Raw genomic sequence first — 18,570 nt, 5'->3', positions numbered from 1 at the left:
ACACACACACACACTGACGCACCATAACCTCTCCAGCCTGGGAAATACTTTAAGGAAGCGGGGGAAGAGGAAAGCAGGGAAACCAAGAAATAAATAACTCCTTTGTGTCGCGGCTACATAAACATTGCAGCACATTACAGATTACTATAGTAGCCGGACTGATAAGAAAAACTTCCTACACACTTTTGCTGCATGTGTGTATGTGTGAGTGGAGAGAGAGAGAGAAAGCAAAAGAGACATCACGAGAAAGATGTAATAGAAGAAGAAAAAGAACAAATAAGGAGGATGAGGTCACACATGAAAGAAAAAAGAGACGTGGAAAAAATGAAACCTGGAACAGAAAAAGTTTGGGCTGAAAGGAGAGAGAACTACTCCTTACCTTGCGTAGCTACGTGTCCCACCGGCCCTTCAAACGCTTCTGATAACATATTTTGTTGTTGAGATATTAAACATTTGCTGATTTCTTCCCACATTTTTAAACAAAGTGTCCAAAATTCAAACCGAGCCAGCCTTGCCAGTATAATAAATCCTCAAGCCAAACAGTGATTGTTATCTATTGTAAATATTGGTACAATTCTGAGAACTTTCTGCCTTCGTCTCGACTCTGTTAGGAACGTGACAAAACCTCACAAGCTGATCGTCGTGCCAGAAAACATCCCACAAAAATGTAAAGTGGGCCTGCTGGACTGGACCACCTGACCCAATTCTTCACTTTGTCACTATCTTGACAGAGTAAAATACCAAATGCTCCCTGATCTTGACAGCTGGTTGGCAGGCAAATGGAGAAAATACAGAGCTAATCTGGAATGGCATCCATTAGGCTATAATGCCAGGTCTAACATCATGTGTGCGTGTGTCCAATCTGAGTAGCCACATAGTCCACCGGCCCAGAAAAAAAAAAAAAGTTTACTCCAACTACCATTATCTTGCAAATCGCAGCCCCTGTGGGGAGACTCTTGCCCGGAGAATCTTGGCTCAGTCTGAGCGAGCCTTAAGAAACGTGCCGGAATGAGCAAATCAAGCCTTATTCACTCGCTCTGGCATACTGGAAAACCACCCGTGATGTCTGGCATGGGATTATGCCTGCACCTAGTGCCAGAGTAACTGCCGGCTAGGATTAGGAAAACGACTAACGGTTGATTACAACTGTTGCAACCACTGGAATCGTTGTCCAGGGGGTTCATTTCATTGGTTGAGGGATGTAATAATTCAACAGAGCAGCCTAATTAGGAGTAAATTACAGGGTTCAGTGATTCAGCAACGGACAAGCTGTATCTGTGATTGTAAAGACACCTCAGAAATAAATCATGTTAAAGCTTTATTTATCCACATCCCTCTTTTTCCTTTTCTCAGTCCTTCCACAAGTCGATCCACCTCTCTTCTTCCTACTTCTTTCATTTGCATCTCATATCACTTCTCTTCATTACTTCCCTCCTCGCCTATGTTCCCTAAAAGGTAGGCCCACATGCCAGTTTCCACAGAATACCATCCAGCAATCCTTTCCAAATACATGTTAAATGAAGCTGCAAGCATGTGAAATTCAACTATTTATCTAATTCCACTTCGGTTGGTATGATTAGGGGTCCAAAGCCTTTTATTAGTACCACTGCGCTTTTAAGTTCTAGCAGCAGGCTTTCTCAAAAGTGCTGAGAGCCAGAAATGCTTCTTTTCCTTCTCATCCTCTTCACGGCAGAGGGGTAAAACCAACCTGTAAAAACAGTCGGTCTAAACGGTGCATGATGCCAAGTTCAGACCTTGCTGGAAGACAAACAGCCAGTCATCCTTTTTCATTTCTCAGGAGAGGTCCTCCTTACACATAAGAACTGCTGGAACCGAGATAAAAGGAAGACAGCCGAAGCTGCCGCGAGATAGCGGGCCGATACCGACGGCTCACCCTACGCTGATGGCTTGGTAACCGTGGCAACCCTACGAGGTGAGAGAGAGGACATACCGGCATAGAGTAAATCTCCTCGCAGTAGCTTCAGGAATGCAGGTGAAGGCTCCCTCCCTGCCGTTCTCGCTCTGTTTCTTTTTTCTCCCACCTTTATAAATCTTTTCCACTCTAAATGAACACACTGAATGGCTGCGCTTCTCCCCTCGTAGCCCACTTTTTATGAATCACATCACAAATACATCAGCGCTTCCAAATGCACCATCCCTTTCTGAAATAAGACTTTTTAGGCAGCTTTTCGCTTCAGACATGACTTTGATTTCCAGACTCATTTATATTGATGTATAAATCAGGCTTTTTCCAGGGGAGTAATCAGAGAGGGCTTAAGGGGTGGGCGAGAGTGAAAAAAGGGTTAGTGAAGAAAGAGATGAGAGAACAAGGGAGACAGTGAATACTTGGTTTTGGCTACATATGTAGGACAATAATCTTGTGGCCAACACGCCGCAAGATTGAGCGCCATGAGAATTAAAAACGGCAGTTCCCCTACCAAATAAAGAAGAGTAGAGTGAAAGAGAGCTGAAGGGAAAGGAGGAGAGAAAACTTCTTAGTCTATTCTCTTACCTCTAAGAAGCAGGTCCCAGCTGGGGTGTTCTCCTTGATGGAGGCATTGTAGAAGTTGCTGGAGAACACAGGTGTGTTATCGTTAACATCCTGCAGAACAATGTCCACCTTTGCTGTGGAAGACAGTGGCGGCCGACCGCTATCTGTCGCAATAACAGTCACACTAGGGGCCGGCTCTGACTCGAAATCCAGAGCCGTCGCCGTGGTAATGATCCCTGTGACCGGGTCGATGGAAAACCAATCAGAGTGCGAGTTTTTGCCCTTAAGGAGGCTATATCGGACGTCCCCATTGGGGCCCTGGTCCTTGTCCCTGGCAGTCACCTGGAGAACAAAGGAGCCAGGATAGACAACCTCAGGTATGGTCTGTCTATAGGCCTGCTGGTCGAACAGAGGGGGGTTGTCATTGATATCAGTCACCTGGATGGTGAAAGATGACTCCGCCCTGAGGGGCGGCGTGCCGGAGTCTGTGGCCATAACCCTGAGGTCATACGAATCCCGTTCTTCTCTGTCCAGAACCTGGTCTACATATATCAGGTAGATGATGCTGTCCTTGGTTGTGAGAGCAAACTTCCCATCGCCCCCCTCGAGGGACACATTCACGTTGGCATACTCTCCATAGTCTGGGTCGGTGACAGATATCCGAGCTACGTACTGGCCTGGTTGGGCCCCTTCGGAAATCCTCGGAGAGCCGTCCTCACTGAGGAAGATGATGGTCATGGTGGGCTGGTTGTCATTGTAGTCACGTACGTGAATGGTCACGAATGCGTTGGTCACCTGGGAAAATGGTGCATTTTAGTGCTCAAATCATTTTCTGTCATTATAGTAGTGGACTTCTCATAACTCTGTAAAGCAGAACTATTTTCTGAGCTATCAATGCTGCAAGAAGGGAAATCTTTTTTTGTGGTATGTGGTGACATAAAAATACAGACTAAAATGTATCTAATGAATAACCATAATGCAATTACCTCAGGTTGGCTGGCGTTGTCCCTGGCCTGGACCACCAGTTCATGGACCCTCTTCAGTTCATAATCCAGGGGCCTATTCAGCGTGATGATCCCAGACTTGATATCCATGACGAAGTAGCGGTCCGGGTCACTCTGACGTCGGTTGATTTCATAAAGGACCAGACCATTATCGCCCTCATCCTCGTCTGTCGCAAACACCTGCAAAGATGAAAGAGAGATTTAAATTACCCTGGAACATCTGGATTGAGGGCAGCAAGAGTGACAGTAACAGGTCACTATCTGAACACTGACAAGACTTGAGCTCACCTGGAGGATGCTGCTGCCTTGTGGGAGACTTTCAGAGATAATAGCGTGATATCTGCTTTGATTGAAGGCTGGCGCATGATCGTTGATGTCAGTCACAGTCACTTCCAGGGTCATGGATCCCATCCTTCTGGGTGAGCCCCCATCAAAGGCCTCCACGACAAGAGTGTATAATGAGCGTTTCTCCCTGTCCAGCAGTCCGTTGACCACCAGGTCTAGATACAGCACCTTGTTAGCACCTCTCTTGGTCTCCAGTTTGAACGCCTGGCCTACATTTCCCTCTCGAATAGAGTAGCCTTGGGTGGTCAGCTGGTCCTTGTCCGCATCTGTCGCAGGCTCCAGGGAAAACCTTGTCCCTACTGCTGTGTGCTCTGGGATCTTGAGAACAGCTTTCTTTTTGGGGAATACAGGTGCATGGTCGTTGATGTCGTTGACAGTGACTGACACCTCAATAGTGATTCCTGTCATTGTCACAGCGATAAAGCTATAGTGGTCCCTCTGTTCGCGGTCCAGACGGCGTGCAGTGGTAATGATGCCCGTGGTTTCATCGATGTTGAGATCGCTGCCGACGCCTTTGCCCTCATGGTCCGAGATAAAGTAAAGACTTGCGGTTTCACCGGGCGGTAACCCAGCACTGATGTCACCAACGATGGTCCCTGCCGGCTGCTCTTCATCCAGCTGGAGTTCCAGTGCTCCTCCATGAACTGCTGTAGACTGCGCAAGAAGTACGATGCAGAAATAAAAGAGTGACTTCCGTCGCCAGAGACTTGAGCACACACAGGGTCCGCTGACCCAAGCCCTCCGTCTTGACCCTTTACTTGTTAACGGCATGGCTGGGTACTGCTACACCTGTGAGAGAGAAAAAGAGAGGAAGAGAAAAACATCAGCCAGAGAAAAGATGTATTTCTATAAGTACGGATATGTTTTATGATGTGCGAATTGAGCAATTGAACAGGTTTTTTCATTTAATTCATTTGAAAACATCTTGAAAAATCACTTTCTCTCTTAGCATGAAATGAAAACAAATTGTATCTTAAATCCTTACATGACAATGTGCTAACACTTTTACAATCCAGAACTTATATTAAAAACACTGCCTGACGAATTTCAGCTTTTCTCCCAATAAAATGGATATATATAACATTTTGGAAAGAACTCTTCGCCTGGATCAGGAAGCTTCGAACGAGCATGAAAATGGAATTCTAAATCTGTCCAGGATCCACATTGGCTGGAAACACACTGAGGACAGAATCATAAACTATATTTATCTGAAGGATAACAAATTTTATTCACTGGGTGACAACATTGTAAAGTGTCTGGAACGGTCACACACTGAATCCCAAGAGAAAACGCATTAAAGTCACTGAAATACGCAACAAGATCTTTCGTGAGCAGTTCGTCTCAGGATAGCAAATGCTCACACACACACTCACACACGCACACACACTCAATCAGAAAAACAAGGAATGCATGGGAAAGTAAGTCTATAGCTGCTTCAGCAGGGCATTTATGGGGAAAAGCATTCATTTAAGACTGCCAGCTTATCCTTTATGTTCTCTGAAGTCTAAATCATTCACAAATCCTTAAGATAATACCATCCCCATGCTAATGCTAAATCATTCTTATCAGTCATAAACTGAATCTAATCATGAACAGATATACGTACTATAGCTTTCAAAGTCATGCTTCAAGCAAAAAGTTGTTACTGTGTGCTTTAACTTGCCTTGTGTGTCATCAGATGACACTTGATTTGCAAGAAAGGTAACCACAACAGTTTAAAAGGCTAAATCTAAAACTCACCTGACACTGTCTGAGCTATCCTGCAGCTAAACCACCATCTGGTACTTTCCAGCAAGTTAAAACAAACACCAATAATTATTCGCAAATGGTATTTGACCCAAGTTTGACACGCATACTTTCGCACACTACAACCAAATTCTGGAAATACACTCACAACTGTTCTGGCAAATTTAACCTGCACGGCTGCTCTAGTAAACTCTCACGAGATAGATGTTCATTTTACCCCTTGATGAGGTCTGCAAATATTTAGATTATATTCGAAATGAGACCAATTGTTTACGCATGTTTCTCTCGTATTTAGAGGGGAAGATTTATTGAGCATATAACTCTTCAAAACATCCTGCAATGAGGAGGACCATCTAGCTCTGACACAACCCATTCATCATGTTCGGGGACCAGAGGGATGCCGCTTTATACACTTACACACTGATGAAGACAACATTAAAAAACTCAATGGAATGTGAATGAGTCCTGCAGCTATTAGCTAATATTTGGGACAAATTATCAAGACTATAAATGTGTGGGGCAGTAGCAGACAGGAGGTGAGCTGTCAGCGGAGGGTGTTGGCCTTTGCCGTCCAGCCATATTCACCCAGACAATCACTCCCTATGTGCATGTATAATCTGGACAGTTAACTTTAGGAATGTCTCGCACCTCTAGAGAGAAAGCCAGCCTGCTGCCGGGCTGCAGTGTTTGTGCATATGTTGAATTGAAGCATTCACACTCGCACCTGCAAAAAGAGCATGGACTGAGCTTCTTTCAGGCCAATGGAAAGATACAACAGTTCATCGTGGTGAGGTTGCACTTAGCAGTAGAAACAAAATCACTGTATCACTTCCCATAATAGAGATAAAGACAGAGATGCTCGCCCTAAAGCTAAATTTGGTAGTTTTCTTGTTTCTGCTCAGTTTCATTTCAAGGCTGCAGTCTGATAAATACTTTTGGTGTAGATCTGAGTAACATGAGTAACATAAATCATTATTCAAATCATGTGTGTTGATACTCTTGAACTCTGTTATTAATTTTAGATTTACTCCTGAGAGACTATTTAGAGTGTACACAGAATATAAAGCACATTATTTTATATCTAATGAATCCACCAGCAACCCTCCACCCCTCCAGCCTTTGTGCTGACCCTGACCTCCTGCGGTAGTTTATGAGACCTCTGTGGAGGAGAGATTAATAAAGTCTATAGCTCCACTGGGACAGGCAGAGGGACACTGATACTGGCCCCTCCGGTACAGTCGCTGACCCCTACATGTGGTGCAGACGGCTGCTCCGGACAGTTGCTGCACTCCTACACAAAGAGGGAATCAAAGCTGAGGCTGAGCTCACAGTCTGCATGCGCACACCCTTCTTTTGTTTGTTTGTCAAAGAAGTTGTGAGTGTTTGGTGTCTATGGGAGCGTCTGTCTCGAATAAGAGCAGAAGGGAAAGAGAAAAGTTGAAAGAAGAGGTTTGAGAAACAATTAGGGGCGTGATGATGAAAAGAAACCCTTGTACTGCTGAGTCAGAGCCCTTGGAGACCCCGCTCTGACGAAATGAACCCACAGCACTGTACCATAATGCAGCCATTGAGAACACAAGGGAGGACAGAAAAAGAACAAAGCAAAGAGATGGAAAACGTGGATTTAGGACACAATAGAAAAAGTTACATTCCGGGGAGTGATTACAGTTTGCTTTGGCTCAACGGCCTTATTGTCTTTAGGGAGCACTGAGCTGTGCAGGCAAAACCTATGATTGAAAAATGAAGTCAGAGAGGCCGTACTCCAGAGTGTGTATGTGAGTGCGTATGTGTGTCGTTATACGTCCTCGTTGCTCCGGTTGAGTGTCAGTGAAAGGTTACATTGATGAACAGATCGCACGGCTGCAATCTGTCACTGTCAATGAGCGCTCGGTCCATGACATCATCTCCCTTTTGACGTGTGCCGTAATACTCTTGTGTTTACCCTGGAAAACACGCACTGACGAGGAATGGAGGGAGCGAGGGCTAAAATATAGCCCATGCTGAAAGGAGCTGGCTTGGACATGGTGGTCAGTGGAGTAAAAGACAACCGCCTGATTCACTCCCTCTAGTGGCACTCTTTATAATATTTGGCTAATTATGATCAATTATGTTTCAGGTAGTGTAATTTCTTATCTAAAATGTGAAAAAACTATATAAAATGTGTGCCATGGGTTATTATTTGTCTGTGTCTTTGTGCGCCTGCACAACACATGTGCATGCGAGCAGTGACATCATCTCTGTGCGACCACATTGACAGGCAGGGCAGACCCAGAGGGCTCCATGCAGTCTCAGCCACATTATTATCTGGCATTGCACCCCCATAATCTGCCTCTGCTGTGCGCAAGCCTCAAAGCCTCAAATACATGGGCCTCCGCTCTAAAGTGCTGTTAACATATAATAGAAGACCATAGTGTTTTCTATAGGAAGGGACCATTTGAGTGTGTTTACACTGGTGCATCTCAGTTGTGAGGAGGAACAGTTCATTTTCCTCCTGCAGTGCCAAATCTAAACAGGCTTCTCTATCTCGCTATCCCTCCAATGTCTGTCCCTCCTCCTTCCCTCCGTCCGTCCCCTCTAATGGATTGAGCAGATCTAGCCGGGCACGCCACAGCTACCCGTGGCCAAGCTAAACAGGACCCAAAGTCACGAAGCTCCAAGTTAAAAAAATGTCCACTCCGTACCGCCTCTATCTCAACCATGTTTTCAATGCTTTGATGGAACAGCACGGGGTTGCGTTCAGCTAGTTCCTCAGCGGTTGAGAGGTCTGGCATCGCCTGTGGATAGTTGGCAGCCGCTAGTTCAGCCTTGCAACGGCTTCTGTGTCACCCAGAACAAACACTGGCCAGATTCTGTGACTGACAGCAAAAGTCAGACGGGGGAAGGAATAAAGGGAGAGCTGTCAAAGTGAAATACACAAGTTAACATCAGAAATATGCCTGCTATAAATACAGGCAGTGGTTACAACCTTGGCTTTGCATATTCAAAACCCCAACTGCAAAAATCACGTTCATGGAGGAATGTATATGGTGTTAATGCACTAGTTTTGGTGCCATTAAAAAATCTAAATCTTTCTCCTTTTGTGACAGTTCACAGCAAGTGTACAATTACATGGTGACTGGAGCAACACCAAATCTTTAAATGACTGGGAATGAAAGGTTAGGCCAGGTTGTGGTGAAACCGGCTGCAGCAGTCTGCAGTAGTAAAAAGCTTTGTGAGAAGAGGGAGGGAGGGCTGAGTGTCTGGAGGGGGGTAGAAGGTGGAGGAATGCTTTGCATCTCAGTTTTCATGTCGTTTGGGTTGCGTGTGTTTTGGGGGACGACAACTATGACCCTAACCCTAACCCTGTCTCCCCTTGAGTTGCCTTTCACCGGATCTCTGGATATAGACGTCCCGTTTTCCAACCCCAGCTGTCACCAGCGCTGTGAGCATGTGTTGTGTGTGTCTGTAATTTTAAGTCCCTTTATATGCTCATATACGTATGTTTCCTAAGTTCCTCCTTTACTTTTCCTCCATTCAGGTCTACACTAAAGATTTCAGAGCTGCAACAATTAATTGAAAAAGTCAAAATTCTCTGATTCCATCTTTTATAAATGTCAATATCTTCTGGTTTCTTGACATTTAACTGAATGTCTTTGGGTTGAGGATAAAAAAAGACATTTGAGAGCATCATCTTGGGCTTAATCGACATGAAGATAATTGTCAGTTGCAGCCCTAAAAGATTGATATCAGTTTGTTTCCATAACCGAACCAACTCTGAACCAGACCCTCAAACAGCCAGACGACCGCTGTCTGGACAGTCGCACACACACTAAAATATACATGCACCAAACGTAATCAATATTAATACCACTACTATGCGCTGAGAGAGTTCATGACTGTGACATACAGTTGTGCTACTTCACCTCAGGGGAAGTAGCTGTAAAAGCTTTCACAACCTGTGAAACCCAACCTATCTGTGGAGACCGGTAGCACCTAAGTTTGAATTAATTATGATGAAGTGACTCATTGGCTGACCTGATACAGAGTGACAACTAATCCAGCCACGAATAAATACCGGGAAAGGGAAAGAGAGGTACATCTTTTAATTTCTTATCTGAATCAGTGAAACTTTTGTACCAAGCTCATTTTTCCAAGTTCGCCTCAGCTCTGTGAAAGCCTTTGTTTTTAACTCTCTCCATGAAATGTTGCTGTGGAGTTTTATTTTATGACTTATTTCCTACATAAATGTCCACGTCAGTGACATCAGTGAGGCTGCAGAGAGGTGTGGGGGGGGGGGACCACGTCATCGCAGGGACTAGTCAGTTCACAGCGAGAGTGAGCCTTTGTGCCAGGAGCCTACTGAGATTTAGTTTGAGGCTCAAGTGCTCACTTTTGTTTAACATATTTCTGTTTTTGTTCTTGTCTGAAGGGCAGACAAGAAAATAATAAACTAGAGGGCACAAGACTTATTTTTTGATTGAGGAAGTCTGAATGATTTTTTTTTTTCTTGTGTTCCAATCCAAAGGTATTTGGAGAGTGAAATATTTTTTCATGGTTTGGCTCAATCCTCTCATTTGGATGTGAAACGATGCGATGAAAATGAGGTTAAAGTGGTGACTTGTTGTTTAAATTTTGTTTTATTCTCAACTATAAAACACCAGCCCTGGTTGTACAGTATGTGGCCTCGTTTTGGGGTCAGCGCTATTTGAAATATTACTCAATAAAGTCATTTTTGGTATGCTGCATCTGATTGGATTAACACCAACAGGTTGTGCATTTTCAATCATCTGAGTACTGAGCTATGGGCTATGTTTAACTCATTTATTCTGTCACTTTCACAAGTAAGGACTGGTTTAAGTGATTAAATTCATTATGCTGCTGCAACAGAACTTTAAGGCATGTTACACTTACATTTCTGCATTTCTGCACTGACATTCTTACACAACTCCACGGGGAACTATAAGCTGGGGAAAAACAACTGTAGAAGACTCCAAAACTGCAGCAGCAGCATAACGATTCAAAGCTGGTGTGATGACTCAGATTTGTTTATTTACCCGCACAGAGGTTGTCAAGCTGGAATACAGTCACACACTTACAAACTCCACGTCCCCTGTGACAAAACGTCCTAGATTTTACTGCCCGACAGGCCAGAAGAAGAAAGAGAACGTTGCAGTCAGAAGAAGAAAAGTTTGATTCTGGATGAGGTTTCCTTCAGAACACTGCCACAGCGATGGAGACAGAAATGTGAAGAAGTTCAACCGAGTGCGAGTGAGTGTTGAAACACACACACACACGCATGCAGACTCACGCAAACACATAAATAATGTACCCTCTGGGCCGTCGGTGAAGCCATGGAACAAGTGAAAACACAGCTGGAGGTGATTCACTAACCTTCAAGGCCACGCTGCCAAGTGATTGTGCAGTGATTTTTTTGTTTCTACGTGCGTTTGTGTGTGGAGGAAGTGTGGAGGAATTCAAAGAATACCGGGACAAGAAGTTGCGAGATCATAAAACAAAACAAAGAAAGCCAGAAGAGTCAAAAAACAAAACAAAAAAAGACACGGCGAGATGTCCCTGAAGGTGAAGCAGCAGCTGCCATCTACCATCACTCATCACCCCTCCCCATCAGAGCATGTTTAATATCCCTAAAGGGCAAGTTGTCGAGCAGAACCAAGTCCATGACTCTCTGTCAAACATCGTTACCTCACCTCAATGGCGAAACTGAAATAAATACACTGATAGAGGCCCGAACTAACTGTTACTCTATTCATGATTTGCATTTTGAGTTCTGTCTGGGAGGTAACCCCCGATTCAATACACAGGACAGTGACTGGAAGTAATTAAACGTCAGGAAATATTCTTATCAGGGTTGAATGTGGAAGACATTAAAATGCACAAACAAGCACCTGGTGGTTTCATTTGACTGCAGATTGTTGTACACGTGCACTCCCATCACACACAGGCATTTATGGTTATGTATTAGGTAGATATCTAGGTATTTTGTTATAGGTATTAGTGGCGCATTATTAGAATAGAGCTAAAACAACTAGTCAGTCACATGCTCGTCATTTATGAGATTAAATAAAGGGTCCTTGGGTTTTAGATTGTTGGTTGGACAAAAGAAGCAATTTGACATCAAATTAAAATAAAAATTAGCGTTTTTCACATTTTTGTTACATTTTATAGACTAAACGATGAATCATGTATATTACAGCCCAGTTGCCAGGATATAACATTAGGGTTAGCGTTTCTGCTAACTACAGATATATTCACATTGGGAGACAGAAGGGACGGTGGTGGAGTTATTACAGTCAACAAGGCTGCCAAACAGCTGAATGCAGTTCAGGTCACACCGGTGGGTATTTGTGAGGACACCATCTGTTTTTGTGGCGACGAAAGCGGGTGTTTTTTCAGGACACCTGAGGACATTTTGGACCAAAACCGACTATTTTTCACAGGAAGTCAAACCATCTCCATCCGTGATTGTGGTAAGGAAAACAGGTATTTTAAGCCAAACCATGTTGTTTTCTAACTCTAACCAAGTGGTTTTTGTGTGTAGACCTAACCAGTGCATAAGCACAATGTTGTGACAAAAGAGAAATAGAAAATTCAACTGCAACAAACGGAAAGTAGCAAAGTAGAGGAACATTCAGATTGAAGTTATCTGTGGTTTTGCAGAAAAGTATATAGCTAATATGTATTCTGGTGATCGGGTTTGTAAATTACCGTTTACAAACTTACAAATTACTGTAATAATACATTAATTATTAATGAGAACAATCATTAGTTGCAGCCCAATATCAGACATTGCATGCATGAGTATGTTTTGCGATGTAAAGTTGAATGCCTTATGCAACATTTGAGAATCATTACATTTGGATGTTAATGTGATTTAAATGCAATGCAAATAATTGACTTGACTATACCGCAATTATGCCAAATTACTCATTTTGTTTCTGTGCATGATTAGGTGGTACTTCTCACACACACTCTTAAGGAAAGTGTATTGACTTACGATAATTCCCTGTAGGATTTTCCTAACCTTAAATGCCTAACCTCAACCTTTAACCCCATCTTAACCCCCAAAACTCATAATTTTAAACCTAAAACTCTAAAATGAATGTTGAACTTTGTGAGGACTTCTGTTTTGTTCCCATATGGGAGCTGAGTCCCAACATGTGGCAATATGAACACACTCTTGACCCCACAATGTGATAATTACATTAACACACACACAGTACAATATTAAAGGAATAACAGAATTCATTATAGGGGAAAGGTTCAAAGACAAAACACTTAGCTGATAGCCAAAACAGGCTCAGGAGCAGAGAAACCAAAGATCCATCCTCTAACTTAAACACACACTGGCGAGCACACACTTTAATCTCCCTCTGCATTCCACTCAATGAAATAATCAGCGGCATGACCTAACAGCCAACCAGGAAAAAGGTTGTATCAGGTCATGTTATTACTCCAGAAAACACATAAATATTAATCAAAGTGATTAAATGATTTGTTGAAAAGTTTGCCAGCTATCGGTGAATTTTTTTTTAGGTTGAAAAGAGGTCAGTATCTTCCTATGAGAAACTCTACAGGCTTAACTTCACGAGGAAAGAGTGGGAATTAGGTTCTTCTTTGGCTGACAGATCTGGGAAACTGTTAAAATTTGTAATTACTCATCTCTCGCTCAGAATATGGGACAGTGACTTGGCTTATTAGTTATTAAATTCTCCATCAACTCTCGGGTTAGTGGCGCGCCGACAGCTGTTCTCCAAGAGAATGCCTTTGGATCATGTTACTCCATTATGTTTCTTGTGGTAAGCCTGGGAATTAAGTCTGTCTGTCTTTGTTTTAATTTGCTGTGCAGAGTAACATAGACATCAATACTCATCAGTTAATAATGAGCAAATGGGAATCATGATAAAAAAGACATGATGTGATAGATGTGTTTGGAGCTCCAAATGAAAGATTAACGTCCAGACTGATCAATAGCGCTTTGATTCTCTGACAGAAATATCAAACGGTTCACAAAAAACATTTCTGACTTTGCTAAAGGTCACCGCTTTCCATCTCTTAGTTATCAAGAAACAAGAAACTTTTATTTTCTGGCCAATTTTTTCTCCTCCCTCCTTTTTTCCCCTCTCACCACCCACACACATCCAGTCTCTGAATCCCTTAACTTGCATAACACGTTGCACTACCTGAGCTGCCATGCCCTACATGCGGATCTCTGCTCGGTGCGAGTGTTTGAAGTTACCAGGAGCTCAGATCATCTCACTTACTTCATTAAAAACACATGAGATGCTACAAAGACGGGCTCTCTCGCTTCCTCTCTCTCTGCCGGGCTTTCTAGCCTCAGAGCTCAGACACTTCTCATCCATCAAGCTCCCAGATGGGCAGAAGTTACCACATTTCATTCATCTTCGCTCAGAGCCATTTCCACATTCATCTCTTTATGTGACTAATGAAATTAATACTTCGCTTCATTCAGAAACATGTGTGCAGTGTATGCACATGTGCCTGCGCCGGTCGCCCCTTCAATGGGGAAGAATCGATGAAAAGATCAGAGAAGAAATGTCTCTGATGGCTCAGGATACAGTGCTGAAACAGCTAATCAATTAACCAATTAGTGGACAGACAGAAATACAGCCAAAAACAATTAAGACATTCATTGAGCAAAAATGTCAAATACCTGCTGGTTGTAGCTTTGCAAATATGAAGATTTACTGTGTTTTATATAAACCTGGGCTCCGGCTAAAGGAGTTTTAAGACTGCTTTTGAAATCAGGCTGCATCACACACATAATGAGTACCTTCACAGATGTTCTTCTAATCTCAAACACGCACACACTTATAGACTTGAAAATGATAGTACGTCACACACTACAGGGTATTAGTAAGATTTGCGCCAGAGGCAGCAATGCACCACCTCACATGATCTCATGGGGAAGCAGACATAAACAAAACTGAGAAAATGGAGAAAGAGTGGTGCAACAAGATGGGGCAGATTGTCTACTAGTTACTCAATCATGAATAGTGTCATTCTCTTGGACAGATAAAAAAAAAAGTATAAAATGGCAAAAATGGGTTGCCAAATATATGTGGCTAGCCATTAATATACCTGGGCGGGCTGCCCCAGTACAATATATGTGTGGGAAACACACTTGTTTAGCATCTGTCAAAGGTACTATGCTCGCCAAAATTAGCCTCAAGGGCTAGAACGTTTGTTTGGCAGCATGGTCATCTGCTTTATGATGTCTTTCTCATTGCTTGTAGTGGTCTGGCTTGGAAAGTACTGATGCATTTATCCACATTTTAAATCCTAAAAATCAAACATGTGTGAAAGTATCGGGACGCCCCAGATGAGTCCAGGTGAAGTTTAGGACATTTAAGGCTGGATCGGAAAACCCCTCAAATTCCCCAGACCAGATTTCTCCTCCAATTGTTGGGAGGGCCAAATTGGGGTTAAACCCACCCCCATACGCCTTTAGTCTGAGCCTGGCTTAATTTTACACAGAATACCTTTGTCTTTTGGATCTTTGGATTAAGAAAACAGGCCAACAGAGCCCTCCCTACTAGCAGTTTGGAAAGGGTGCAGCTTAAATAAATTACTAATAAAGTTAAAACAAGTAAGATGAAAAAAGGGCAGCTAAAAGTTTGGGGAAAAAATGGATAAATCAAGCGGGAGCCAATGTACTGTAACAGGCTGCATGCACACCAAGACAGTGGTTCCACTGGGGATTGAACCCAGGACCTCCTGCGTGTAAAGCAGACATGATAAACACTTCACTACAGAACCACATATATCTGATGGCTTAACCAATGATGGAAACAGGGCTTGCGTTCACCCCTAATGGCATATCTCCATCAACAACTAGTGTATCTAAAGGCCAAACACTTGCTTGCGTACATCCATTCATGCACAGAAACAATCTCACTTATTCCATCCATCTATTGCAACAACGAGAAACACAGACTTTCAACGAACGATTTAGCCACACTTTGGCACTCAGGAGCCAGTGTCACAGGTCCAACCCACAGTGGAGAAGCACAGGATGGGGAAACTCGAGACAACACCAGGGTTTAGAGGACTTCCATCTGCAGCTTCATCCAGGAATATAACAGCCCATTTCCAGCAGTCATTATCCCAGATCCTAAGGTCTGGCTATGCCGGCTAGTTTGGATCAGTGTCTGTTGTCAAATTCAAAGATTACACCATAGCAAGTGAAGACATTTGAAACAGCCCTTTTCTGTCCTGCACTGTATGGATGTCTTTTTTTTATTATTTGGCCAGTGTCTGTAGTCTTTCCAATTCAGCTGACCTGATCATTACACTAACAGGATCCCTACTAGACAAAGACCATGAATAACGATGAAGGCGGTTACTTCAGAACTGGGCTTCAGAACAAACAAAAATTGAATTGCACCGTCTCAGACCTCCAGCCAGTCAATCACTTTGCGCCTGACAGCAGAGTCCAGTCATTTCCTTTGATTGGTTGAGTCAGGCATATAGTAATATCTTCTCCAGAGCAGCAGATTATAGATGGGTCTTCATACTGTAAGTAGGAAGGTAAGATATGTATTTCCCCTGGGGGGAGAGTGTACAGTGCACTGTCAGAAAATAGGTTTCAGTCCAAGCTAAAAGATGAGGTATGACTTTGGATGATTATGTACCAGGTTTGATTCATTTTGCCAGAATGTATTTGTATGAAAATATTACTACTACGACCACAAATTGCAAAGTATGAACCTCATAATTCAAACATTATCTCCAAGAGTTGAAGAGGCAAGAATGAAGAATAAAATAAATTTGGATAGTAACTGCTTAGAAAATGGGAAAGGGGAAAGGTTTCCAGAAATAAAATCTTGAAATTCCATAGTTAAAGCTCTGAGATTTTGGGCACCACTTTCTCTAGCACACACACCACAACCCAAATTTTACAATGCTGTAATTAAATTTCACGATTATAATCACAAGCAAGATGGCAGACTTGGTGATTACAGCTGCCATGGCAACCAAGAGGCCCTGAGGGGTGAAGTTAATGAAATGTGGAACAATCAGCAAAGGGGATTCCTTATCAATGGGAATCATATTTTTCTGACTCTACAACTAAAGCTATTAATAACCGCAGCCTGGCCTTCCTGTGGATGGATGATGCAAACGCAAGTGGCTTTCCAGGAAACTCCCTCTGCAGCTTAACACTGGTTATAGTTCACATGCTGCCTTATAAACCGAAATCACACAAAATCCCCTCGATATTGAGTCTTTGGTTTATGTTATGTCTGAGACGGTGGTCTGAGAGGTAAATAAAAACACCAACACTAACCCCAGGCATCAGCAGCGTAGCGCAGTGAGCGAAAGATGGAGGGTAAATATTTCCTCTTGCTACTTGTGGTGCCAGGAAGAGGAAAACAATCTTATTTATGTTACTTTAATTATTTTTTGGTGGTTCTCATCAGCTTCCCATTCAACACTATGGAGAGTGTGTGGGTTGTATTTCTATACTTGTGAGGGTCGATGTTTCTTTATGGCTCTCCTTGCTTTTAAGGTGCTAATTTAGCTGTTTGGTGTGGGTAGGGGTAAGGGTCTAAGTTAGGATGTAATTGAGTGATGGTGACACTTTGTTTGAAAGGTGCAAGGTCCAGTTTGGGGAGAGAAATTTTAATCAGAAGAGAAAGATCTTCACTGGCTGATTTTGTATGCCTAAACAAACTAAATAAACAAACTCCCTTTGTTTTCATGACTGAATAAACTGAATAATCTGAATAAACGAACTTGACCTTAAAGGACAACACAATTTCAGACTGTCTTTGTCTTGTTTACATTTGGTGGACCCTGTCACCTTTCTAGCTTCAAACAGTGTTCTGGGGACCTTATTTTCCCCTGAGAACGGCTTGATTATTCAGTTATGGAAAAGATAAATATTTCTCAGTTTGTATTATTCCCTACATAGTGCCCCTTTAAGGTCCTTTTAATAAGCATCAGTTAATAGGTCCCTTGTAAGTCCTTATTAACATTATTATGTGTTAATATGACTATATATGTGTTTAATAACACCATCATAAACATGTTCATTCTTACATTATAAGACATTTATGAAGCCCTTTGCTCCATGTCCCCTATCTTTAGATGTATTATCCAATAAAGCCCAAAGAAATAATCTTTTAAAAAAATTGTTAATACAGACATAATAAAGGATTTATTAACTTTAAAGGTGCAGTATGTAAGAACTGGCCACCTTGAATTCATCCCAAGAAAGAGAGGTAGCATATCGCCCGAGTAACTGCAAACTGCTGTTGACTGTATTCTTTTTATACATCCATGACTTTCCCAATAGCTTGTTAGCTCAGTTAGCCGTGCAGCTAGCAGGACTACCAGGGGAGTGTTGGTGTTGACACTGCTAGCACAGGAGCTTTGGGAGAAAAAGGTTTTTGAGCATGGGGCTAGCTGGTTAGCACGCTAACACTAGCTCGGTAGATATCTTTTCAACACAATACACAGACGTCTTTGACGAACATTCATTTCTTCACATTCTGTTGGTAATCTGACATTTTAAACTAATTTTCTAACAAATCACACCTTTAATAAGGCATTGTTCTCACTTTAGATCCAATAGCTGCATAAAGCATACTTAACTGTAAATAAGTGCATAGTTAACTACGAATAAGTGCATAATAAAGTATGTATTAATCCTAATAAAGCAACAAAAAAGCTTAGTAAAGGTTTACCAATGGCATGTAGCTACAGATCTAAAGTGAGACAAATGCCTTGTTAGGGTTAATAAATCATTTATTACACACTTATTAACTATGCTTTTGGCATACCAATAAGCATCTTATAAGGACTTATAGGGGCCTTATTACCTATTAACTAATGTTTACTACAAGGACCTTAATATAAGCCCTACCTACCATGTGGGTACACTTGTATGCGTGTGTCAGAGAGAGAGTGAGGGGGGGGACAGAGGGTGAGGGAGTCTGTGAGTCACTTTCCGATATTTGTACT

General features: G+C 42.5%; 1 protein-coding gene and 1 non-coding gene across 2 annotated transcripts in view; both read right to left on the bottom strand.

Annotated features, from left to right (window-relative positions):
- The window catches only part of dchs1b (dachsous cadherin-related 1b), a 92,426-nt gene that overhangs the window by 71,071 nt on the left and 2,785 nt on the right, over nt 1-18,570 (bottom strand). Inside the window, exons 2-4 of the mRNA XM_073479403.1 lie at nt 3,784-4,629; nt 3,478-3,675; nt 2,513-3,286 (exon numbers count right to left, since the gene is read on the bottom strand). Coding sequence (XP_073335504.1) covers nt 2,513-3,286; nt 3,478-3,675; nt 3,784-4,611 — 1,800 coding nt within the window. The 5' untranslated portion in view covers nt 4,612-4,629. The remainder of the gene's footprint in view (nt 1-2,512; nt 3,287-3,477; nt 3,676-3,783; nt 4,630-18,570) is intronic.
- Nucleotides 15,291-15,363, bottom strand: trnav-uac (transfer RNA valine (anticodon UAC)). The gene has a single exon. It is a non-coding gene; the product is annotated as a tRNA-Val (tRNA).

The sequence above is a fragment of the Pagrus major genome, chromosome 13, assembly GCF_040436345.1.
Source record: "Pagrus major chromosome 13, Pma_NU_1.0".
Lineage (NCBI taxonomy): Eukaryota > Metazoa > Chordata > Actinopteri > Spariformes > Sparidae > Pagrus > Pagrus major.
This window is presented reverse-complemented; position numbering and strand designations above follow the sequence as displayed.